This window comes from Psammomys obesus, unplaced genomic scaffold (genome assembly GCF_907164565.1).
Source record: "Psammomys obesus unplaced genomic scaffold, mPsaObe1.curated_primary_1811, whole genome shotgun sequence".
NCBI lineage: Eukaryota > Metazoa > Chordata > Mammalia > Rodentia > Muridae > Psammomys > Psammomys obesus.
In genome coordinates, this window is record NW_026587215.1 from 3,415,049 (window position 1) to 3,440,422 (window position 25,374).

Sequence of the window (25,374 nt, forward strand, 5' to 3'; positions counted from 1 at the left end):
GTGTGTGTGTGTGTGTGTGTGTGTGTGTGTGTGTGTGTGTGTGTGTGTGTGTAAAGAGAACAGGGACAATGAATAAGAATAACCTATGTTGGGCGAGGAGACCACAACAATCTAATTCTAAAATTTATTTGAAAAAAACAAGACACCAAGAAGAGCTAAAATATTTATCAAGTTTTATGGGTCCTTATCCTGCCAGACAACAAAACTTGGTAGTACACAGCTGTAGAAGAAACTGACATTAGTACAGAGAGGACATGCAGAACAACAGAGTGCCCAGAAGGCCAAACATACTAAACAGTATGTCAGCACTGGTAGAAACAAACTTCAAGAAAGGTTCTGTTCAGTAAATTCACAACCAAAGGCAAAGTCTTAGATGTGACATGGTAGTATAAGCCTGTAAACACCAGCACTGAGGACACTGTCCCTTGTTTGAGGACAGTCTGGACTGCATGAGACACACTCAGAAAAAAATTAATTACAAAGAGGGGCTTTAGATACAGGTTGGCTTAGTGCTGGCCTAGCACACACAAAGCCCTAGATTCCATCCCATAAACTTGGGCATGGTGAACCGGGCAGTGGCACAAGCCTTTAATTCCAGCACTCAGGAGGCAAAGGCAGACACAGGAGAGTGAGTTTGACACCAGTTTGGTCTGCAAAGTGAGTCCAGGCTACACAGAGAAACCCTCTTAAAAACAAACAAACAATAAATATATAAATAAATAAATTAGGCATAGTGGCAAGACCTGTATTTGCGGCATTTGGGGAACTAAGGGTAAAATTTTCAAGTCAAACTAAGAAACGTTGTCAAAAAAAAGACAAGTGAAGAGGGGGAAGAGACATAAGAAAGAAAAAGAAAGTTTAAGAAAAACTGGGAAGATGTCTGAACAGGATTGTGCAAATGTCCACTGATTACCAAAACAGTCAGGAAAGTAAAATCCCCAAGGACAGACTACTTCACAAAGACCAGCAAAGATGACCCTGAAGACACCAGGTGCTGAAGATCCAGACCTCTTAAGCTGCAGTCATTACATTACTGTTAATAAACAACCGTTCCATAGCAGACACCATGAGACATTTTAAGACACACTGTGGCCCTCTGGAAGCCCACTAGTCATTAGTTAATTTAAACTGTTTTCTATACCTCCTCCCCAAGTACCAGTTTTCACCTCTTTGAGGAGAGGCTCCTGTGACAACAACATTTGGAAAATAATTTGCCACTAGATATTCCATCAAAAGACAATTCTAATAGGCGGGCATGGTGGCCCACCCCTGTGATCCCCACACTTGGAGAGGCAGAGGTAGGCAGATCTATGTGAGTTCAAGGCTAGTTTGGTCTACCAAGTAAGTCTAGGACAGGTAAGGCTACACAGAGTAACCCTGTCTCAAAAAACCAAACGAACGAACACACACACACGAACACACACACAGAGACAATTCTAAACTAGGTGTGGTGGCACATACTTTTACTCTCAGAACTCAGGAGGCAGAGATAAGCAGATCTCTTGAGTTCTCAGGCCAGCCTGGTTTACAGAGCAAGTTCCAGGACAGCCAGAGATACACAGAGAAACCCTGTCTTGAAAAAAAAAAAATCGTCTCAAAAAAAGGCAATTCTAATTGTAGGTATATACTTAGGTAAAAACTTTAGGGGAAATACTTTACAGGTTAGCCAAACCTGTAAATTTTATGAACAAGTAAAACAACAATGAAAAATGAGAGATAATTAAAAATATCATTTTGCAAAGACTTTAAGATTAAAAAGTGTGTCAAAATACTATAAGCCAAAGGAAGATTTATCACGCAGTTCCTGGGAGTCATGTTATAAAATAATCCCAACACTAGGAAACTTTAACTTTCCTAAAATAAGTCACTAAACTTACCTCTGCATTTTCATCTCCCATTTCTTGGGGGGCATCAGTGTCTGGCTCAATTACACCTTCGTTGTCAATTTCTGCAAAAATCAAAAATGATGAAATTAAAACCTAAATTAATACTTACTTGAAACTATAAAATGAAGTACTCTGGGTGTAGATTGGGTAATGACTTGCTTAATATGATGAAGGTTATAGGTATGATAAACAGCACCTCAAAAAGAAAATGAACTAGTTGCTAGTTTAACTATAAGCTAGTTGAAGCTGAACTCTGATTCACTTAAAAATAATCATTGTGTAAAGATTATCCTTGTATTATTCAAATGCTGATTTCTCTGCCCCCACATCTGGTTGCAATCCCAGGGATGGCATTATAATGCTTACTCTAAGAATCTTCTCTCTCAAGTTTGTGTAAACATTGCTCCCCATTTATTTTGATTTGTCAATAAAGCTGATCAACCAATAAGAAGAGAAAATAGAGCTAGATTTCCATTTCCAGCAAGGGGAGGGTAAAGAGTCACTCAGCCATGAGTAGAGGGTCAATGGACTTCATGAGAAAATAGCCAGAGAGCAGAGAAAGCCTTAGAAATGCCAAGTATCTCAGGATTTTGGCTGGGAGGTAGTTAGATTAGCATAGAAGGCTAGAGTAGATTAATATTGCTCAGTTATTGTGCATGAAAAAACTGTCGAATAAAACTAAAGTCTGTCTCAATTATCTGGGACTAGCTGGGTCAAATAAGAACTCAGTGATTAGGAGCACTGCCTGTTCTTCCAGGACACAGATTTGATTCCCAACACCGACGTGACAGCTCACAACCACACATTAACTCCAGTTCCAGGGATCTGACATCCTCTTCTGGGTACTGAGAGCACCAGGCATGCATGTGGCTTATAGGCACACATGATGCAGACAACTGTATACATCGAATACGAACTTCAGAACATAATAAAAACTAGAACTTCTTAAATTGTCGGTCCAAATCAGATAGTTACTGTAAAGGTAATGCTGGTATGAGCACAATGTATTATATAAAAACACACAACTGATTTAGTAAGTCTCCAAAATTCACTAGGGTTTTGCAGGATATTTGATCACACTGTGACCTCTAAGATTGTGTTATTTACCGGAAATACCTGTTTTAGTTGTGTGACTCAGCCCTATCACACACCTTTAATCCAAGAGCTTTCTAACTATTATAAACAGGATTAAATAAAGTCAATACATCAAGAGGCAGAGCAAGCAACTGGCTGACAGGAAGTGAACAGAATTATTAATTAGGAGAGTAAAAGGAAGTGGGGGCGGACGAGGGGAGACATGCACAAGAAACAGAAGGGAGGGCATTCAGGCTGAAGTAGGTTGTCTGAGATGGCATGGGAAGAGGAGGATTGCAGAATGAGGAGGAGGGTCAGCTGGGCGCTTTCCCTGCTTCTCTGAGCTGGCAGGCTCAGAGCTGGCTCCTGAGTCTTTGCTGGTAAAGTGGAGTGAGCGGAATGCTCTGGGTCAGAGGTGACTCAGTGGGCGGAGTGCTTGCTTCAAAGGCGAGCGCCACGTGGTGGAGAGCCAACTCCCAAATTATCCCTCTGAACGCCCCCAACCTTCCCCATAACCAAATTAATAAATTCCAATAATTTTTCCAGAGATGTACCAAAATGTTTTTAAAAACACTTATGCATACAGTACAAATTATACAGTAAATGTAGCTAATGACAAAATACTATTTCATTTTAATATAATTAGATTTAAAAATCAAGTGCAGACAAACTCTACAAAACACAGGCATACTATCGATGAAAGGAAAAGTCTGTAAGTCAATATTATAACCAAACCAGTAAATAAAATCAGCAACCTGGACGCAGGAGGCTGAGGCAGGAGGACTGCCTCTTGTGATACGGTTCCAGGTCATGTTGGGCTACATCAGAAACAAACTGCTACCCAGAAATAACGACCACACGGGGGTCGTCAACATTATCTAATGCGCATGGCCACGTGCTCACCTAGATCACTCTCCTCACTCGGCTCATCCGTCTTTGTATTTTCCTCTGTCTTATTATCTCTTTTTTCTTCCTAGCAGAAGAAAATGAAATGGTGCTATGAGTACTTAAAAACATGTTTTATGTGTTAGCGTATGTATATAACACACACACAAATTTATACCTTATTCAAATACAATATATTTCGGTTGCTAAACACCCTTTTTTTACTTCTCATTTCTAATTAATTATTAATTAGTAACTACAGGTCCAGTACCTTATTGAAACCTTTAGAATAAGACATTTTAGATTTTAGGCTGTGAAGGTTTTTTCCCTTTTTCGAGATGGTTTCTCTGTGTAGCCTGGCTATCCTGTAAAAGTAGTATTTCACACAAAATAAATAGTACTATTTGTGACTGATGGTAAAAAGACAGAAAACAGACAAGATAGTAGAGTCATTTGAGCCTAGGAGTTTGAGATCAGTCTGGGAAAGGTTGCAAGTTGTTTTTTGTTTGTTTGCTTGCTTGTTTTTTAAGACAGGGTCTCACTATATAGCCCTGGCTGGCCTCTCGCTCAGAGATCCAACTGCTTCTGCCTCCCAAGTGGTAAGATTAAAGGCATGCCCACCACGCCCAGCCAGATTGTGTGTTTTAATGCCAACACTTCAGTTTTCTGTATTTTTATTATTGTTGTTGTTATTTTTTTTTTGTCTGTTTTTCAAGACTGTTTCTCTGGGTAGCCCTGGCTGTCCTGGACTCACTCTGTAGCCCAGGCTGGCCTTGAACTCACAGAGCTTACCCTGCCTCTGCCTCCCAGAGTGCTGAGATTACAAGCTTGCACCACCATGCCCAGCACACTTCAGTTTCCAAGAGCTGCTCAGTTTGAGAACTGTAAAGAAAGTGTCTACAGAATTGTAACACAAAAAGAAAATACAAAGATTTTAAAAGAGCACATGATGGAAAAGCAAATTTCCTTTCCACCCTCTAGTACTGTGTAGCGTCTTGTCAATCTTGACACAGGACGGTAAGAAATAAACTGGCACTGTTTAAGGAGGCTGTGCATCTTTGAGAAAGTGCCACTACAGGCAACCTATGCCTACTCATCCAACTGTCAGCAGATGAAAAGTAATTTCACTGCACTTTAGCTTCCTTCTCCGTTTCAATCTTAAAAAACCAGGCAAGGGGCGGTTGGCATATGCATTTTAAAGCAGTCTGCAGATATCTTGAATTAACAGGCCAGGTTCGTTTACAAAAATTTCAGGTCAGCCAGGGCTACTCAGAAAGACCCTGTTCGGGGGGGAAAAAAAAAAAGGTAAGATGGTGTAGGCATATGGTTACTGTATATTCAAATGATTTCCATGGCCCCCGTATCTGGCTGCAGTTCTTATTCTGGGAATCTCCTGTCTCGATGTTGACTAAACACTCCTCCCCAATTGTCTCCTGATTTACACAGTGAGCCATTATCATGCATATATGTTATACACATACTATATAAAGTAGCCGAGTCAGTTACCAACAACATTCTCCATTCTGTCTTAAGCTTCTGACCTGACACCGAATATTCGTGTCTTCCTGGCTTTCATGCAATACTAAACACTCAACAGCTTTTCCAGCTCAAAGTTCCAAACTCATCTGTAGTCTGACACCAAACTAACTTGGTCAGATCCATCACAGCAACAAACCCATACTTCTGGCAACAGAAAGCAAACTAGGACAGAAGTTAACACCAGAAGGATGGCCATCACAACCAGCTTCACAACTATTAAAGCACTGGAATTACTAAAAACTGCAAGACTTTTAACATTTTACATTAATGTGAAATCCTGAGAACAAACAAGAAAGGATAGGTCGGTTTAAAACCATGTTACCAAGGTCAACAATGATTAAAATGTCATAGTTAGCTTCACTTGTCAACTTTACAAACCTGGTCACCAAGGACTAGAAAGCCTCACTTGAATTCCAGACCAGACAGTCCTGCAACCTTATCTGTGAAAGTTTCTGAATTCTAATTGATGTAGGAGGTCCAGCCAGCTGTGGGAAGTACTGTCACGAGGCAGGTCTGAGCTGCATCTAAGCAGTGCAAAAGCACTGTTGCTTTTGCCTCCAGGTCCCCACCCTGAGCTCCTGTCCTGGTGTCTTTCCTGATGGACTATCCGCTTTCAGCTGATATAAACCTTTTCTTCCACAAGCTGTTTTTGATCATGGTCAACAGTAATACACCCATTTTTGGGGGCGGTGGGGGTAGGGTTGACAAGACAGAGTCCCTCTGTATAGCCCTGGCTATCCTGAAACTTGCTCTGTAGACCAGGCTGGCCTCAAACTCAAGAGATCCACCTGCCTGTTCCCAAAGTAGGGATTGTGCTGGGATTAAAGGTGTGGGCCACCACTGTCAAACACCCAGGTTTTTAAAAAATGAGTTGGAAATCCAAACTCAGGCCCCCATGTAAAAAGTGCAACAAGCGTTTTAACAACTGAGCCATCTTGTGAACCTTTACGTTTTTGGAGGGGGGAGTTGTCTAACTAGGTAATCCAAACTACTCCTGAAGCACACTATGTTGCCAAAGATGACCAAAATTTTTGATCCACTTGTCTCTGTTTCACAAGTGCCAAGATTATATGCATCTATCATGACATCTGGATTATAACTTTTATTTTCTTATACAAATTAAATGAAGGAAACATTTAGAGTCCCAGGTAAAACAGATTTCCCCATCAATTTTAGATAATTAGAAAACTTGGGGTGGGGAGGACTCTCAGCCCCAAAGAAATGAAAACTACTAAATACTATGTCCTGAGTGTAATTTTCCCCCTCGTACTCAAACTTCAACTATAGGCAACCTCCACCTGATCTTGCATGTCATTTTGCCAAGCGAGCTAAAGCAAAACCATGATTCATACTCTTCCCCCTCAGCAATCTCCTCTCAGGGAGCAGAGAGGGAGGATAAGAATGCTCTGACGTATTTATCGCCTTGTGCTACTAAAAGAGACAAGGGAGAGTTTACTATTTACAGGCTTTTTAAAAAAAACACAAGTGATACTATTCTGACACAGTGGCATCCAACTCCAAAGTCTTGGTTTTAAATCAACTTCCAGATTTAATCTAAAAGAAAAATTTCTAAGACAACAAATTTAAGACATCATACTTCCAAGTAGAAACATTAGGAGTAATAGAACTTGTAAACAGCAGTTAAAAAAAAAAAAAAAACTGCTGAAAAATACAGTAGCTTATCCTTAAATAAACAAAAGAAATCTGAACTTACCTTGATATTTTCTTCTGACTTAGCTTTATGAGTAGCAGGTGGTACTTTACCCCCCATGCTTAAAATAAGAAAAAAGATAGTTGTTTAGAATATTCACTGTAAGTTCACAAAAGCCGCAATGAACCTAAAAAACACTAAATGTTTACAATACCCCTTCAAAGCTTACAAGTATAAGTTCTTTGTCAACTTCAAATTGTTTTAGCACACTAATTAATAAAACCTTTCCCCTGACTCTTACAGCCTAACAGACTTGTATTATAGCTCTCAGTACCCTTCTAAAACGAAAAACAAAAGGCAGAAGTCAGTAAGTACGAAATGATATATCATTCTTAAGCTATTAGCTTAGAAAATAGGAGGTAGGACATATCTGAAAGGCAGAATTTGAGGCTGACATTTAGCAAGAATATGTCAGGAGCCTCATGGTAAAATGACTGACTAGCATGCAGGAGTTACTGGAGTCTTTGCAAAGCCCTGCTTCCCAAATAGGCCGGAACAATATAAACTCCAAAGGGGAGAAGACTACAAAAAGAATAAATTTATATATGCCAATAGGAAAATTCCTAAGCGGCTGATGGGTAAAAACCAACCAGCAAAAACTAAGCAATTTAAGGATTTATTAACATGTAAAAGTACTACAAAATGTCATTTCTGTCAGCTTCCAATGTCATTCCTTCCTTAAATCTTTTTTTAAGATATATTTATTTGTTTTATGTGTATGAGTACACTGTCTTCATGCACACCAGAAGAGGGCATCAGATCGTATTACATATGGTTGTGAGCCACCATGTGGTGGCTGGGAATTAAATTCAGGTCCTCTGAAAAGCAGCCAGTGCTCTTAACCGCTGAGCCATCTCTCCAGCCCATCTTCCTTAAATCTTGTCACTGTTGTTTGTGTGTGGTGCGAAGTGCAAAGAGTTCTCACATGGAGGCGAGAGGACAATGTTAAGGAGTCGGCTCTCTTCCACAATGGGATCCCAGCATGGAACTCAGGTTCAGTTAGCAAGTCCTACCAGTCCATCATTCCTTTCATGACTAGAGCTGTGCTACCCACATTCACATTTCTTTCCACTGGCACAATCTGCATGTAAGGAATATCCCTAAATTGAATTTAGACCGGCATCTAGTTTCCAAGTCCTTTACACCAATGTATACTAGTTACCAACAATGTATGAAAATTGTAGTCAGTTAGTCCCAGACTTTGTTATTAGTCACTCAAAATCGCCAGCCTTTCTGAGTATGTGGCAACATTTCATTGCATTGAGTCCCTTTTCATACAATTTTGGCTATCTGAAAAGCTACTTTGTAACGTTCAACTCTCTATGAGATTTTCATTACATTGTATTTCTCATGGGCATTCTTTCCTAGTTTATCCAAAAGTTTCCTGTATTGCAAATATCTTCTCTCAGCTGTGGCATGCCTTAATATCTTTTAATATATCCAACATGAAACAGAAGTTCAAATTTAAAGTAACAACTGAAAAAGAAAAAAAATTTTTTTTTTGCCTTTGTGGAGATTTTTGGTGATGGTGGTTTCTCCATTTGCTGGAAAAATGGCTCAGCAGTTAAGACCATTCTTCGCTGTTCTTACAAGGGCTCTGGGCTCAATTCTCACAAAGGCATGACAGCTCACAACTGTCTAACTCTAGTGAAAAAGACTTATTTTTATTTTGTGTGTGTCTCCATGTACATATGTGCACTAAGCGCATGCCTGATTCCCTGGAAGGCAGAAGAGCGTGCCAGGTTCCTTGAACTAGAATGACACAGGTTCTAAGCAACAGCATGGGTGCTGGGAATTATGCCTGTGTACTCTGGAAGGCAGCCAATGTCCTAAGAGCCTACCCATCTCTCCAGCGCTTGGTCTTACCACAAAGCCTAAGGACTTTAAGGTTTTGATCTTCCTACATCCTCTATGATGTGTGTTTGTCACCAAATTCAACCACATTTGACATTTCTTTTTAAGGACCATTCACTCAAGAACAAATGCGCAGTTTTTCTAATTACATGCACATGCCCACACCCACACCCTCCTAAGACTCAGTATCAATAGTGGGTCCTTCATTACAAAAGATTACAAGAGCCAAAATGTTTTAATTCAGTAAAACAAAATGATTTAATAAAGAACAAGCATATATAGAACAAACATTTCTACAGTTAAAAAATAAACAGAAAGCCCGTCCTGTTATCGGACATCTTTAAGCCTTTAATCCCAGCACTCTGAATGCAGAGGTAGGCAATGTCTGTGAGTTCAAGGTCAGCCTGGTCTAAAAAGCAAGTCTAGGACAGGCAGGGCTCTGTTACACAGAGGAACCCTCGGGGGGTGGGGGGGGGAGGGGGACACCAACCAACCAAAACAAACAAACAAAAAGACTTGTTACTTTACACAGTAACCAAATACTGGCTCTCAAGTTAAATTTTAATGAAGACACAGCGCTTCTTACGCTTTCAAACTGCAGTGTCAGGAATGTAGGTGACATCCAAACACAGATCCAACAGTTTAGCCCTGTGAAGTGACAGCCCTGCCAAGGAATAAAGTCTAAGAAAAGCTCAGACAAATCCAAATTGAGGGAAATGCTAAAATAACTGGCTTGTAATACTCAAATTGTCAAAGTCATGAAAGCCAAGGTAAAACTGAAAACTTTTAGAATGAAAACAAAACATGGCAACAGGGTGCAACCTGCAATTCTAAGGGTTGTATGGTATTAACTCATCCTTACTAGTTGCCTGACTTGGATGGCTGCTGCACTGTTCTTGTATAGATTAGGAGGAAACACTTAACTGGATTGAGCATGTTGGCAGCCTATCAGCAATCAACTCTGAACCAGAAAGTATTCCAAAATAAAAAAATTAAACACAGAAGTCATTCATAGCCTGCACTTCCAAGTTTCTCACATTCCAAATTGTAGTTCACAATTCCAAGTCCGAACCATTTTTAAATGATCAATGTTCTCAATGTTTCAAAACAGAGTAAGCAGCCATGCCAGGTGGGGCATGCCTATAATCCCAGCACTTGGGAAGGTAGGGGCAGGTGGATTTCTCTGAGTTCAAGAACAGGCTAGTCTACAAAGCAAGTCCAGGACAGCCAAGACTACACAGAGAAACCTTGTCTAGAAAAAACAAAAACAACAACAAAACAAACAAACAAAAACCCAGAATAACCTAGCTTCCCAAAAAAATTTTCAGCACAGGGTTTTTGTTTTGTTTCGGTTTTGTTGTTGTTGCTGTTTGTGTTTTTCTTTTTAATCACCCATAAGGCAGGATGGGGAAGAAACCTTCCTCAAATGTGATCACACAAAGGCTCATTCACAATTCTCAAATTTAAACCTTCAATCTGCCTTGTGCTATCATTATTTAAGCACATATACAAACAGTGGGGTGTTAACACTCTAAATTCTATATTGAGGTAGAAATGCATTCTACTCACTTTTAAATAGTTACTAAAATCCATGTTTCATGAGATACTGCGAAATGTGTTTGATTACCTGGATTCACACTATTGTGAATTCACATTTGGCTCTACTTCTTTAATTTTCTTTCTTTTTGGAGAGTAGGTCTCACAAGCCTTGGCTGGCCTGCAGCTCACTATGTAGACTATCTTATCTTTATTTCTATCACTATGCTATCTTTCTTTCAATCTAAATTAAACTTTTGGGTGGGCTCATGGCAAAACTGGTAGAGTACATGCTCTGGGTTCAGCACTAAAAACTTTCATATATGTAATTTTAATTGAGCTTGTATCAATTTCTTTCTCCTTTGCATCTCTGTCAGCCATTGCAGACTGGACTAAATACAGTCTTCTACGTCCAAGAATACTCATGTTATTAGCATTCCTAGAGCTGAAACCATTTCAGAGTTCTCTTTTTCTTCTTATCTGCCCAAGTTTAAACTGTTGAAAACAGTTTGCTCTAAATGCTGCCATTGTTCAGACTAACTATATATTTGACCTAAGAATCCATTAGTCTAACATCTTTTAAAACCACACAAAGAGCCAAGCATGGTGGCATACACCTTTAATCCCAGAACCCATGAAACAGAGACAAAACAGATCTCTGAGTTGAGGCCAGCTTGGTCTACACAGCAAGTTCCAGGACAGCCAAGGCTACATAGTAAAATCCTGTCTCAAAAAATAATTAATTAATTAATTTTAATTAATTTAAAAAAATTAAAAAAGAGAGCAAGTTCATTATCAACATCCCAATTTAAGTTTTGAAGGCTCTTAAAGCACCCCAAAAAGTTTCACTATTTTCACAAAGATGCTATTTTGGGGAATAGTAATTAATAACTAGAATTCTGCTGAATGTAATCTGGAATTCACTACACAGGCACAATTTCTCCAGGTTAACAAGTTTAATGAGGATCCCTTCTCCCTCCCTAGGAGGAATGAGGGGAAACAACAGCTCCAATTTCTTCCTTTGGTATGTCTGCTTCACCTTAAAAAAAATTTTTTTTTTTTTTTTTTTTTTTTGCTTTTTTGGCTTTTTGAGACAGGGCTTTTCTGTGTAGAGCAGGCTGACCTGGAACTCAGATCCTCCTGCCTCTGCCTCTCAAGTGCTGGGCGTAAACCAGCCTCACCCAAAATTTTAGTAACAATTTATTTGGGTATCCTTCCTTTAACAACACATGAGTGGACAAAGAAAAGAAATGTCTTAAGCTTTGGGATTAGCAATAATGATTTCCTATTCTTTAGGGAAAAGCCACTGAAATCTAGTCCTCACAAATACTTAATGGGACGTGTGGATTTTCGTTTTTGAGAAAGCAAAGAGTTCAAAACACAGGACCGTTGAAGGGTGTGCACCAAGGCTCAGAGCTATGTTACACAAGCACACCACTAGCCCTACCGACTAGGAGTCTCCTCCGCTGTTAGAACAATGTTTCTCAGAGTTCTTCATATTCAACAACCGCTACAAAACTGGCAGAAAGAAAAGGATAAAAACAAGCTCAACAGGCGAAAAATGCCACCACGCAAAACAGTTTCTTTTTTTTTTTCTTTTTTGCTTCCTGAGACTATGTTTGTTGAAAGAAATATTTTACATTCTTAGTAATCACCACTTCCATTTTCCCCACAGAAAATTCCTTCACCAGTTTATTGCTCATGTCTTAAAGGAGCGCCTATCCACCTTCTTGAAATGCAATTTTAATGTGAGGAGTTTTGTTTTATTCTTTTGGGGGTGGTAGATTTCGTCTTTATTGGGATCCGGCTGTGACTCGGGGCTGCTGCTGCTGCTTCAACCTCCACAGTAACTGGGACCTCGGCACATGTTGCCCACTGTTCCCCTTAACTCCCTGCTGGCAGGTTGTTTTTCTGGGGGGAAGGGTATGCTGGAAACTAGCACTAAACCTCCTGTTGGAATTTTGCTTTTGTTTTTGTTTTTCCAGAGTTACTGTATGTGGCCTTGGCTGTCCTATAGAGCTGCTGGCCAGGAACTCAGAGACAGGTCTGCCTCTGCCTCCCATGCCGGGCTAAAGGCATGCAACCACCACCGACCAGCTCTAATTAAAAAAAAAAAAAAAAAAAAAAAAAAAAAAAAAAAAAATCCCTTCCTGGGCAAGATTTGCAGCTCTCCTTTTACAGCTGAGGAAGCTCTCCAGCAATATGCAGATCGCTAAACTATTAGAAAGTAATTAACAAAACAAATTTTGTATCATTCATCTATGTACTCTTAAACAGCAGCTACACTGGTATTAGAAGGCTTGAAACCTGTTCAAGACCCCAACTCTTGTTTCCTTGTTAACAACGGAAAGAGAAGCATCAGCTTAGCCCTCTGGTAGGATTTAAAATAATGGAAGGGTTGGAGAGATTACAGCTCACCAGTTAAGAGTACTTGCAGTTCTTTCAGAGAACCTAAGTTCATTTCCCAGCACCCACATGGTGGTTCACAACTGCCTGTGACAACAGTTCTAAAGGAATGGATAACCTATTCTGGCTTAACTAAAATGTACGCAGTGCACTTACTGAAGTGCAAACAAAATACATACAACAAATACAGCTTTTAAAAAAATTATTAACCATATAAAAGGGCCTTCCTAGGTGAGAGTATTAGGGATTTGTGGAGGCTCATTAAGAGTGAGCCACCTCCTCCTACTGAAATGAGGAGAATCTGAGCTCCACCTGTCCCTGAGGAGACTATATTCTAAACCACCCAAAACATTACACACTGGGGCTGGGGAGATGACTCAGTGATTAAGAGTACCTGTTGCTCCTACAGAGGACCCACGGTAGCACCCACAACAGTAGCTTACAACCATGCATAACTTCACTTCCAAGGGACCTAATATCCTCTTCTTACCTCCCTTGGCACCAGGCATGAACACATACATGCAAAACACTCAATACACATAAATATACTAAAAAATTCAATAGCTCTTGGCAAATGTCTTTAATCCCAGTGCTTTTTAATCCCAATTCTTGGCAGAGACGGGGATCTTTGTGCATTTGAGGCCAGTCTGGTCTACAGGGCAAGTTCTGAGACAGCTTGAGCTACATGGTGAGTCTTAAAAAATATGAATTTTAAAAAGAAAAAAATTACACATTATTAATTGGACTCTCCCTAAAGAATTAATCCAACTGGACTTGCTATCACCTGGCCAGAAAACCACCTCTCAGAAAAGCTGATTCATCTAAAGATATGCAAAAATATGCAACAATTATCTTTAACAAAACAAAGCACATATACTGCTCACAAGCTTTTCCCTCCACACAGCTGCTTTCAGACCTTCACGGCTAAGGCTGCCAGGCTTTCTGGGTTCAAATTGGGGTGGGGGGAGCAACTTTATCTTTCCCATCTCTTCGCTGGTTATTTGCCAAAGTCCTGAACACGTCCGACCTGACACTCTGAATTCTCACACTTTTTCTTAAGGCCTTCTCCCATTTTTACAGTGGCTTTGTAAGCTTCCATTCCTGACCCTAATTCAGAAGGCACGACTTCTTTTCATGTCCCTCCTCCTGGAATTGCAGAGATTCCCAGCTTTCCTGCACTGCTGTTCGCCCCCACCCCCAAATTCTAATGGTGCCCAAGCTTCCTTCTAATCATCTTAAAAATATTTAGCTACCAGACTACAACAACAAAAAGGAAAACCAATTCCCTGGTAACACTGTTTCTCAGCAGCTGGCACAAAACCTATTTACAAAATTTCTCGTACGCAGGAGAAAATACTCTCCAGTTAGTCCTGCAAACACGCTGGTCTTTGAAAATATCATTGTCCTAAAGTGTCTGAAGTGACAAGAGTGGGTATAAATGATTCCCAACACAATTCCGTGCAACTAAAATCGCTGTAAGGTCAAGTTCAGGCAACTGAAATTATTAATCTACATAACATTTAAAACCATATATGGGTCAATGCGATTTAAAACGCCAGTTTCCAAAAAAAAAAAAAAAAAAACCCTATAAAAGCTTTGTTTTGTTTCTCAAATTATTCCCAGTATCCAAATCCCCACAACCTCCATTTATTCCCCCTAAAACACACCCCCTAGAGACTTCATTACGGGAGACGCAGCTCTAGCTTCTACCTTCCCAACCCTAAATTATCCAAAGCTCCTGGTCCCTCCGACAACCTCTCAAAGCCACTACGGAGCGATCCACGAAGGGTCCTAGCCAGAATCGCTCCCCGCTCCGCCCCACGCCAGCTCCGGCCCAGCTCCCCCCTCTTCCCGTCCCCAACGGTCCGCGGGGCCCAGGACTCACCTCTCCACCCACTCCCTCAGGAAGCGCATTTCCTCGGTGTGCAGGACGCTCGGATCCTGCCTACACATCTTCACGAAGGCCCGAAGCTCGCTCACTTTGCGGGGATCCATGGTCGGGAGGCTGCAGGCGGTGGGCGGCGGCGGAGGCCCTACGTCAGGCCCGGGCGCAGCTCAACGTGACCGAGTACAAGTGGGCGGCTGCCGCGAGCCAGAACAGACTAGAAACTCCCCGGCCGCTGGCTCCTCCCCCGCAACGGCCTCGTGACCCCGGTCCTTCGCTCGCTCATGCCTACTCCCTCTCCTTCTGGACCTGTGCACCGCCTCGAACCTTCTGGAAGTGTAGCTGTCCGGGATAGTGCCTGCTTCTACACGCCGACCCGCGGGGTCGAATTGTGTCTTCTGCCCTAATTCCTGGGATAAATAAAGGACCTTGCGTGCGTGCTTTCAAGCGGGGAGACAAGGAGGCATTTGGAATAGGATAGTATGGGGAGCTGGGCACGAAACAGAACGAGACTCCGTACGAGGTGTGCGGAGCGGGGGGGCCGGCGCGCCAAAAACCCGGCCCGTGACGTCACCACTCTGCGCCGCCCTGGGAGGAAAGCCCGCGAGAGGCGTCTGCCGGAAGGGGCGGGGCTGTTGGCTGGTTTCCTGGCGACGCGGCAGCGCTGGCGGCTTCTTTCCCCGCAGTTTGTACTCTCTCTTCCTGACGCGTGGGTCCTGGCCATGCCTTCCCTGCTCTCAGTCCCCAAGCTGGTTCCCGCCATAGCAAGGCTCCGCAGCCTCTCAGGTTAGATTCTTTCCCGCCGGCGTCCCCTTCAGGTCTTCCCTTGGAGAAGCCTAAAGCAGCCCAAAGAGCTACAAGTTGATGATCCCTGGTTCTCCGACCAGTCGGCTCCTGGGGCCCCAACGGAGTCTTATTTGTGTTTTTTTTTTTAATTGACCGGGTTACTCTGGGAAAGAGTGGGCTTAAGGTTCTGTTATTCTGGGGAGCTGAAGTCTCTGAAGAGAAGGGAACTCCGAGGGACTGTCTTCAGAGTTACTCGAATTCAAAATATCGTGTCTTTTATCATCACACTTGGCTGAAGTGTCTTATGTCAAGTACCGTTTTTTTTTTTTTTTTTTTGTTTTGTTTTTTTGTTAGGGCAAAGTAAAATGTTTTGGGTTTTCAAATTGTCATAGAATTGGCTCAAAAGATAGAAGAAACACGCTCAGGAACAAGTGCTTTATGCAGTTGAGATTATAAAGTAGTAGACGGGGGACGTGCCTAAAAGTCTTATCAACAGTCAAGGTGATAGAGCCCCGGGGAATGTGAACCCTCCGTGTGCAGTGTGGTGAGCAGTTAATGTAACAGATCTTTATCCTGAAAAGATGAGTCATCAGCCTTGCAAGGGGATCGAATATTGGATTATATTTTAGATGAGGTATGCAAAATGTGAACCAGAAAATAGGATATTTGACATCAAAATTTGTCTTGGCGTGTGTGTGTGATACTTGGATTCGCTGCTAATAATGAATTACTTTGTTAGCTCTCTGTTCTGTAATCCTAATAGTTAAGTTGTGCCTTTGATGGGAATGAATGAAAATGTGCGACCCATCAATTATAATCACAAGCTGTGGCTAGAACCAGCTTTTTGCTTCTTTGACTTTCCTGAAGCTTGTGTAAATCCTGACTTGGTCCAGCTTTAGGACTAGATACTGAACTAAAAATATATAAAAGACTTGTAAATTTACTATGTGTTGCTTCTAAGGAAAGTAAGTTCAGCATCTAGTTAAATTACCACTAAATGTTTTTAGCTTAATGAAAGAGCGACATTGAATCTTCAGTTTACCAGTGCAGAACTGAGACACAATTAAACCAGATGTTTGCTACATGATTGTGTCCAGTCTTTTATCCCAATTCTAAGCCCTAATTCTGCTTGGTAGAGTGCTTTTGCAACCTCATTTCATGAGCCAAAAAGTGCAATTTTATCCAGTAACTTTTGAGTTAGTAGTTATTGTGGCTGCATTCTCTACTTCACCACAGTTGCTCACAGTCAAGAAAGGGAAGAAGACAAGCAAGAAATGACATTATGTCTCAGTGATTAGTCTTGACCCAAGTGGTATGGGAACTTAGGAAAGATAGGAACGGATTTTTTGCATTGTAAGTATTGTGTTATCCTTGAAGTTTAGGTTTTGAGTTTCTCATTAATAGGTTTAGAATATCTGTAGTGTTCTTGGTTACTCTTTTTTTTTTAAATATATTTTTGTTGAGGCTTTCATATAGTGTCTTTTCATCATTCACTCCTCCCAGAACCTCCCTCCCCAGCTACATGTGGTTGCCCTTCTTTAGAAAGATCAAGATTAAATAATTTTCATTGATAGTTCATAACTGTAATTTTGCTACTGTCATGAACTGTAACGTGAATATCTGATATGCAACCCCTGTGAAAGAATCATTCAACCCCCTCCCAAGGGGTCATGACCCAGGCTGAGGGAGAGCTGCTGCTCTAGATAAGGAATACTGACTACCATAAGAAACTTTATAACCTAGGTAAGGAATACTGGCTACTTACTATAAGAAACCTTATAACCTAGGTGTGGTGGTACATGCTTCAATCCCAGCACTAGAGACACAGAGGCAAGTGGATCTCGGAATTTGAGGGCAGCATGGTCTACATAGTTCCACTACAGCCAGGACTACATAAATAAAAGCCTGTCTCAAAAAAAGATTGAATGAAACAAAAACAAACAAAAGTTTTTCTCACCTGAGGAAGGCATTCGTATATGAAGTCAGGGTAGCTGAGGGGGTTGGGATCTTTTCGTTTTGTTTGGATTTTTGTTTGTTTTTGTGCCTGTTGTCCAGTTGGTTATGGGTGACGGGAATTGAACCTGGAGCTTGTCACAGGTAAGCACTGACTCTACCACTGAGTGACACACCTCTAGCCCTGCAAATGTTACTCATTTAAGGTCTAGTTGGTTGAAAGATTTTATGAGATGGAATATGCTGCTAGTCATCTAAGAAGCAAAATAAACTACTAATTGTATATTTAAAAGTTGCGTTTTCAATCGTCTGTGACGGTGAATGCCTTTAATCCCAGCACTCAGGAGGCAGAGGCACCTGGAGCTCTGAGAGTTCTGGGGCAGCCAAGGTTGTTACGTAGAGAAACCCTGTCTCAAAAAACAAAACAAAAATGCATTTTTCAAATTAAGGCATTTAAGATACATGTTAAATCTGACATAGAAAAGGAAATTAACTTAAACATGAGTACCAAATTTGAACACTAAAAAGTTTCTCTTGGGCAGATAAAAAGGCAAATAACTGTGGTGTAGCTTACTAAATGTGCTAATGAAATAAAGGTTCTATGTTGAAGGAGGATATAATAAGCAGAGATAGAGAGGGAAATGCAGGCACACCTTTAAGAGATTGGATTTTAAGACTTGAGGGTCTCACAAAGCAGATTGTGAGAGTCATCCTGACAGCAAACATTGTCAGGACCACAGAACAACCAAGAACAGTGGTGGTACTAAACATTTTCACTTGATACGGATGGGGAATTTTTTTTTTTAATGTTCCTGAGCATTTTATGGTATTTATGCCAAAATGATTGTTTGGGGGCTGGAGAGATGGTTCAGAGGTTAAGTGTGCTGGCTGTTCTGAGTTTAATTCTCAGCAACCATATGGTGGCTTATAACCATCTATAATGAAATCTGGTGCCCTCCTCCAGTGTGCAGGCATACATACAGGCAAAGTACTATATAAATAATCTTTTTAAAAAATGATTATTTGGTCAAATGCATAAGCTGCAGTCTGTATACTCCCAGTTAGTCTTAAATTCTAAAAGGGAAATGATACATTTAGCAGTGATTGGCAAATGTATTTTTGTCCATTGAGCCCTCTTTCCTGTGGTAAACCTTGGACTGGTATTCCTGGGCATACTATGGAAAAAGATGAGCTTTGGCTCAGCAAAGACCATGTATGTTCTATCAAGAAACAATTAGAATGTCATGGCACACGACTTTAATCCCAGCACTTGGGGAGGCAGAAGCAAGTGGATCTCTGTAAATTCCAGGACAGCCAAGCTATGCCCTGTCTTAAAAAGAAAAAAAAAAAAAGATTAAGCTATTGGGAAAGAGAATTAAATCTGATTTTTAGTTAAAGGTGAGTGAATGGCCAGATGTTGTAGCACATTCCTGTAATCCCATTGTTTAGAAAATAGGATCAGAAGTTCGTCTTCATCCTTGAATTCATAGCAAGTTCAAGGTCAGCCAGGGCTACATGCAGTCCAGCTCAAAGAAAAATGGAGAGACAAATTAGGGGACATATGAGGGCATTCTTACTGGGTTTTTGGTTCTGGAAATGGATTTTTCTTTTCAACTTTAATCTTTCGTGAAGACAGCTAATCATATAAATGACACATTTTATGTAAATGCCACTTAAAATACCCTAAGCTTTTATGATTTTATTTTCTGAAAAATAAATTTGGATATTAATTGTCCCTGTTTTCTCCTAAAGAATAAATTACCTTTCCTCCCTACATACCTACCCACTGAGACAGTACAAAACAAAAGCTCACATTTGCTATGGTAGTCATCTCAAAATAGTAGGTACTATATTTGTTTCTGGCTTTCAGTTTAGTACTTATTTGGACAAAATAATTGGTTTTAGTGCTGCTGGGTGATTTGCTTGCAACCCTTTAATACAGTGATTTACAGGAATTTGAGACTAGCATCTTAATAATGCCTGGAATTGATGATAATTATATTTCTAAAATACAAAAGAAAAGGGGCTGGAGAGATGGCTCAGCGGTTAAGAGTGTTAACTGACTTCCAGTCACTCTTCTTCCAGAGGACCAGGGTTCAATTCCCAGCACCCACACAGCCATCTGTAATTCCAGTTCCAGGGCATCTGACAGACATACATGCACCAGACACCAATGCACATAATAAAATAAAAATAAATCTTAAAAAAGAATATATGTTGCCAGTAAATGTTACTAAGGAAGAACTTAATGACAGTGTATAAGCTCAAGTCCTATAGCACATTGTTTTCAGTCTTAATAAAGCCAAGCATCCCTCATGTAACATTTCCAAAACTTAGACCCTCCCTCCTGTCTCACTTAAGACAGTTCCATGCTTCTATTTCCTGTGGTCCAAAAACTGTTGGCCCTAACTCTTGTCATACTCTGTCAGTGTGTCCTGTCCAGAATATCCTAATGCTATCACTGTTACTCACGTACACACCCATTGCCACCACCTTGAACTATAATCTCTTAAATGGATTGTGGCCATAGTTTGATTCCTTTTTTCTAACCTTGCTTGAGTCTTTTGGCAGCAACAGAGGAGGCCAATTTCAATATGTGATTCCTCCTCAAAACCTTCTCCGGCTTAGTTTCTCCTGTGTAGCAGTAACCATGCATGTGGTGATCAAGCAGTCTCGGCAGAATCTGCTTCCTCTCATCGTTTGGCATCATCCATTTGCTATCCTTAATTTGAGGCACTGATCTCAGTGTTCCTCACGCTCCTCTCATGCAGCCAACATTAGGAGCACTGCACCTTGCTAGTCCACATAGCTGGAGTTATCTCACTAAGTATCCACTTGGCTATCTTTTTAATCAAGCAACTAAAAATCACCAGCAGATCCTATTTTCCTTCATTTATTATCTATCTTCAGTTTGTAGACTATGGCTTTTGTTTGCTTAGTGCTGCATATACCTCACATACCTAACACTTGGATGGGCGGTGATGCCATACACCTTTTGGGAGGCAGGCATATCTGAGTTTGAGGCCAGCCTGGTCTCTAAAGTGATTTCTAGGACAGGGCTATACAGAGAAACCCAGTCCCCCTCAACACCCACCCCCCCCCCCAAAAAAAAAAAAACCCTAACAATGCTCAGCAAATAGTAGGCCCTCAAATAGTGCTCAGTGAATGAAAGGATGAATAAAAGGTTATGAAGATGAAAGCGTTACAGAAAACTAAGAACTAACAGTTTTGAAATTAATATTTAGCTCAAAACATTTGTTTGGCATCTAATGTATTTGTAACTCACTGTTCTCTCCCAACATGATCCTTAAATGGAATAGCTACAGCTGTTTTACAGTAACCCATTTCTAGATCGTACATTCAAACAAGATGAAACTAAAAAGGTTTATATCTCAAGAGGGTGGTGGATTGCAACACGTGATATATCCAGGTTGTTTGAAGTAATCTTGGGTAATACTGGCTTTTTTGTTTGTTTGTTTTTGTTTTTAAAGACAGTTTCTCTGTGTAGCCCTGGTTGTCCTGAAACTCACTCTGTAGACCAAGATGGCTTGAACTCACAAGAGATTGGCCTGCTTCTGCCTCCTGAGTGCTGGGATTAAAGGTGTACGCCACCACACCCAGAAATGCTGCCTTTTTTTTTTTTAACTGTGGCATAATACACATTAAATTTAGTTCACATATCAGACATTTTTTTAATGTGCAGTTCAATGGTATTAACTATAACACATTATTGAGATGTGGGATTCCAGAATTTTTTCTTTTTCAGGTCTGAAGCTCTTTAGCCACCAAACAACCTCTTTTTCACTTCCTGTCTCTGTTTGGACTGCTTTAGATGCTATGTGAACATTATTTGTCCGTGCGTGGCTTATTTCACTTTGCAGTTTAAGATTTTAGTATTCCAATTATTGGGAAAGCTCATCCATGTTGAACCAAATGACAAGGTTTTTGTTTGTTTGCTCAAACAACTGAGCCACAGAGGCAGACAGTGTGGCAGGGTTTTTGTTTTATTTTGTTTTGTTTCTGAGACTGCATGCATGAGCATGAATGCACACAAGTGTGACTCATCAATTTTTGTTAATAACTTCGTCTCTTGAGTGCTTGGGTTCCTTCCACCTCTTGGGTTCTATGAATAGAGCTGGTGAATATCTGGGCAAATATGTCTGGTTATTTCAAATTTAAAATACTTGGTAAAGTCTGAACCTGTGTTTTATAATAGATTTTATCACCTAATGCTGTGTACATTAACAAGAAATTTGTGACAGTATTAATTAAAGAAATTAAATAGATCATAAACTCCACTGGAGGAAAAATTCTATGTTCAAACCATTCAGAAACAAAACATTAAAAGAAAAAAAAAAACTTTGCGGGGTTTTCCATAGTTTGAAGTCAGTTACCACACATTCATCTTTTCGGGCATAACTTATTCGTACAACTGCTGACCAAATGTCCACAATCCTGTTAAAAAATATTATTTAAAAAAAAATTCTGCTGGGCATGGTGGTGTGCACCTGTAATCCCAGCACTCGGGATTGGAGTGAGTTGGAGGCTAGCCTGGTCTACAAAGTGAGTTCCAGGATAGCCAAGGCTACACAGAGAAAGCCTGTCTTGGGCGGGGTTGGGGGGAGGACCCACTCAAGGTAGTGCATATCTTCGGGTTCAGTACCTGAGAGGCAGAGATAAGCAGATCTCTGTTTGAGGCCAGCCTTGTCTCCTTGGCAAGCTCCAAGCTAGCTAGGGCTACATAGTTGACCCTGTCTCAAAAACAGAGAAGCAAAGCAAAACACCCACCTAATCTTACATAGTCATAAGTGTTATCCATAAAACTCTTTGATTAACCAAAACACACAAAAGGGTGGTGTTCAAATGTTATATGATAATGTGTCTAGAGTCAATTAGCTATTCCTTTTGTTTGACTTCTTCTTCTGCCCCTCTCTGTGCTTTTTTTTCCTCCGACCACCTTCTTTAAATCCTGCTGAGAAAATGGAAGGGTCCTTCTTGCTGGCGACCCAAGGCGTACCTTGCTCATTGTTCTCCACAAGAGTATACTGAGGTATATTTGGAGGGCTGTAGTAATTTGGTGAGTAATTGTTGAAGTGTCTCCTCCAGTTACATTTTTCTGCAAAGCCCTCTTCCTCTGACATACTATTTTCAAGAAAGGATCTCAGCCCACCATCATCTTCAGCTTCTCTCAGGTGGAGGTTCTCAAAAGCGTTCTTTATATTAATATGTCTTCCATTAACAAATTTGCCTGAAGGTGTCATGGGGAAGTAATTGCCCACCCCAGTCTCATCAAATGCCAGGGAAGAGAATGAAGTAAGGTCCTTGTACCCCAGTGAAACATAAGACGAATATTCCGGATCATAAGAAGAAAGCCTGGCAAACACTGAGGGGTGGTCATAGGAATGGGATCCTGCGCCTCTCCTGCTGCTGCCTTTGGAGTTTCTTGAACTTCTTAAAAGGTCCTCAAGTGGGTCTTCAAAGAAGTGAAATGAAAATGGATCCCTTTTACCTAAAAATTCTTTAAAAACGTCATCTGCCTTACAGAATGTGAAACTGTACTCACGTTCGTCATCAAGACGGCTTCCACCTTCGCCATTTAATCCTTCCTTGCCATATTTGTCATACATGGACCGTTTTTCACCATTTGATAATACTTCATAGGCCTCGGCGACTTCTTTGAATTTTTGCTCTGCTTCCTCTTTATTTTCTGGATTTTTATCAGGATGCCATTTAAGTGCCACTCTATGGTATGCTCTTTTAATATCCTCTGGTGACGCATATCTCTGCACTCCTAGAGTGGCATAGTAGTCCACCATGGTTTGACAGTTTCAGAAACAAGCACCGTTGGAAGTGAGCACTGTTCCCCCTCTGGCTCAGGCTCTGTTGCTGCTGGCGGTGGTAGAAGTGACTACAAATAGGCACATTTTTGCTTTGAAGGAAATGTTAGTACTGTACTGTGGGCTGCTGACAGACTTGAGGGTTCTGGTTGTGTGGCGAGCAGAGGGACATGTATATGTCAGGGCTGCATTATGGTGTCATACTGGGGTAGAGGTAGGGATTGGGTCCTCCAAGTGCAGTTTCTCCCATGTTACTTGGTGCAAGCTGTTGCTAATGGCCGCAGCATTCCTTTTAGATATTCTAACCTCCGTATTATTGAGCCTTAATTAGCGCATAGTTCATTGTTTCCGGTTGTTTGGTTTGGTTTTTTGAGGCAGGCTCTCACTGTGTAGCTCTGGCTATCCTAAAACTCACATTTGTTCTTGTCAAAAGACATACATTCAATAGAAGATATAAATAAGTAGTTACAGTAAGAACTACGATGGAAAATACACCAGATGGATAAACTAGTTGTGTGAGAGGTGCCCTGGTTCATGGTCTCAGCAAAGATTTGCTGGAGTCATTGGCTTACTACTGGCTTTCTACTGGCAGTGAATCATTAGAGATGGGAGGGTCTGTTCCTACTCAATGTTTATTGTAATACCCCAGGCAAAAGCCACTTACCCCATACTACATAATGTGGCCCTGTTTCTAGAAGGAAAAAAAATGTGAGTAAAGATCTTGAAAGCTGTACATTTATGTATCAATATACAAAGGCTCTTTTGTACCAGACACCTTTAGTTTCTGCTGGTAGCGGAAGCACCAATTTTCATGATGCTTCGATTGTAATGGGATACAAAATGGCTAAGGTAGTTCATGCCTATAATCCCAACATAGAAGGCTGAGATGGGAGTATTATGGAGGGTTCCAGGCCCAGCCTGGACTAAGAGGAAGACCCTGTCTGAAAAACTAAATAACAAGAGTATAAGAAATGCATAAATGGCTGGAGAGATGACTCAGAGGTTAAGAGCCCTGACTGCTCTTCCAAAGGTCCTAAATTCAATTCCCAGCAACCACATGGTGGCTCACAATCATCTATAATGAGATCTGGTGCCCTCTTCTGGCATGTAGGTGTACATGCAGACAGAACATTGTATACATAAGTAAATCTTAAAAAAATAAAATGGTAAGTTCAACATTTTTTTTAATGTATAAAATACTGGCTACACTCTGGTGACCTTTAATCTCAGCAACTGGGGGGCAGGGGCAGGTGGATCTCTATGAGTTTGAGGTCAGCCTGATCTATATAATGAGTTCTAAGACAGGGCTATGTAGGCACACCCTGTCTCGAAAAAACAACTTTAAAATGCATAAAATAACTTGAGAAAATGTGGTATCTCAAATTATTACCTTTATGTTCTCAAAAACAAATGAGAAAGCCTTTCTAAAAAAAAAAAAATCTTAAAAATTACTCAGCACTTGCTCTCTTTTTCTTCCTGGGCCTGATTTAAAAGCAGAGACATAGCCGGGCAGTGGTGGTACACATCTTTAGTCCCAGCACTTGGGAGGCAGAGGCAGCCATATGTGGTCGTGAATTCCAGGACAGCCAAGGCTACACAGAGAAACCCTGTCCCAGGTGGGGGGAGAAGGGAGTGGTTTCATAGATTTGTATTAAGTGCGGCCAGTTATCAGTCAGTGCCTTAAAGGCTTAGGGAGTCATTGCATTAGTCTCTGAGGCTGCCACAAAAAAAATCCATGAACTTTGCAGCTTTAACCACAGAGGTTTGTTTCTCTCTGTTCTGGAGGTCAGAATACAAGAACAGGCGTGAGCAAGTCTGCACATCAGGAGTGTGATAGGGTATGTCTAACCATAGTGTGGAAGAATAAGTCCAGAGATTTTAAATTTAATCCTAAATTTGAATCTCATTTTATTCAATGCTGTGTAACCTTTTACAAATTGCTTTTCTAAGTGTCTGGTTCTGATAACTCATTTGTTTGTGTTTTCTGAGATAGAGTCTATGTAGCCATGGCTATCTTAGACC

At 40.8% G+C, this 25,374-nt stretch overlaps 3 protein-coding genes across 3 annotated transcripts in view; 1 reads left to right on the forward strand and 2 right to left on the reverse strand.

Annotated features, from left to right (window-relative positions):
- The window catches only part of St13 (ST13 Hsp70 interacting protein), a 35,831-nt gene extending 20,774 nt beyond the window's left edge, over positions 1-15,057 (reverse strand). The window contains exons 1-4 of the mRNA XM_055603054.1: positions 14,777-15,057; positions 7,099-7,156; positions 3,864-3,933; positions 1,878-1,948 (exon numbers count right to left, since the gene is read on the reverse strand). Of these exons, the coding sequence (XP_055459029.1) occupies positions 1,878-1,948; positions 3,864-3,933; positions 7,099-7,156; positions 14,777-14,886 (309 nt within the window). The 5' untranslated portion in view covers positions 14,887-15,057. The remainder of the gene's footprint in view (positions 1-1,877; positions 1,949-3,863; positions 3,934-7,098; positions 7,157-14,776) is intronic.
- Positions 15,058-15,426: 369 nt separating this feature from the next.
- Xpnpep3 (X-prolyl aminopeptidase 3) overlaps positions 15,427-25,374 on the forward strand; it is a 41,665-nt gene continuing 31,717 nt past the window's right edge. The window contains exon 1 of the mRNA XM_055603082.1: positions 15,427-15,562. Coding sequence (XP_055459057.1) covers positions 15,499-15,562 — 64 coding nt within the window. The 5' untranslated portion in view covers positions 15,427-15,498. The remainder of the gene's footprint in view (positions 15,563-25,374) is intronic.
- On the reverse strand, positions 21,940-23,331 carry Dnajb7 (DnaJ heat shock protein family (Hsp40) member B7). The gene has a single exon (XM_055603084.1). It carries the CDS (start codon positions 23,329-23,331, stop codon positions 22,408-22,410), a length of 924 nt encoding a protein of 307 aa, XP_055459059.1. The 3' UTR covers positions 21,940-22,407.

Coding starts and splice junctions, on each gene's coding strand:
- Dnajb7 (XM_055603084.1), bottom strand. CDS start 23,331: ATGGTGGACTACTATGCCACTCTAGGAGTGCAGAGATATGCGTCACCA.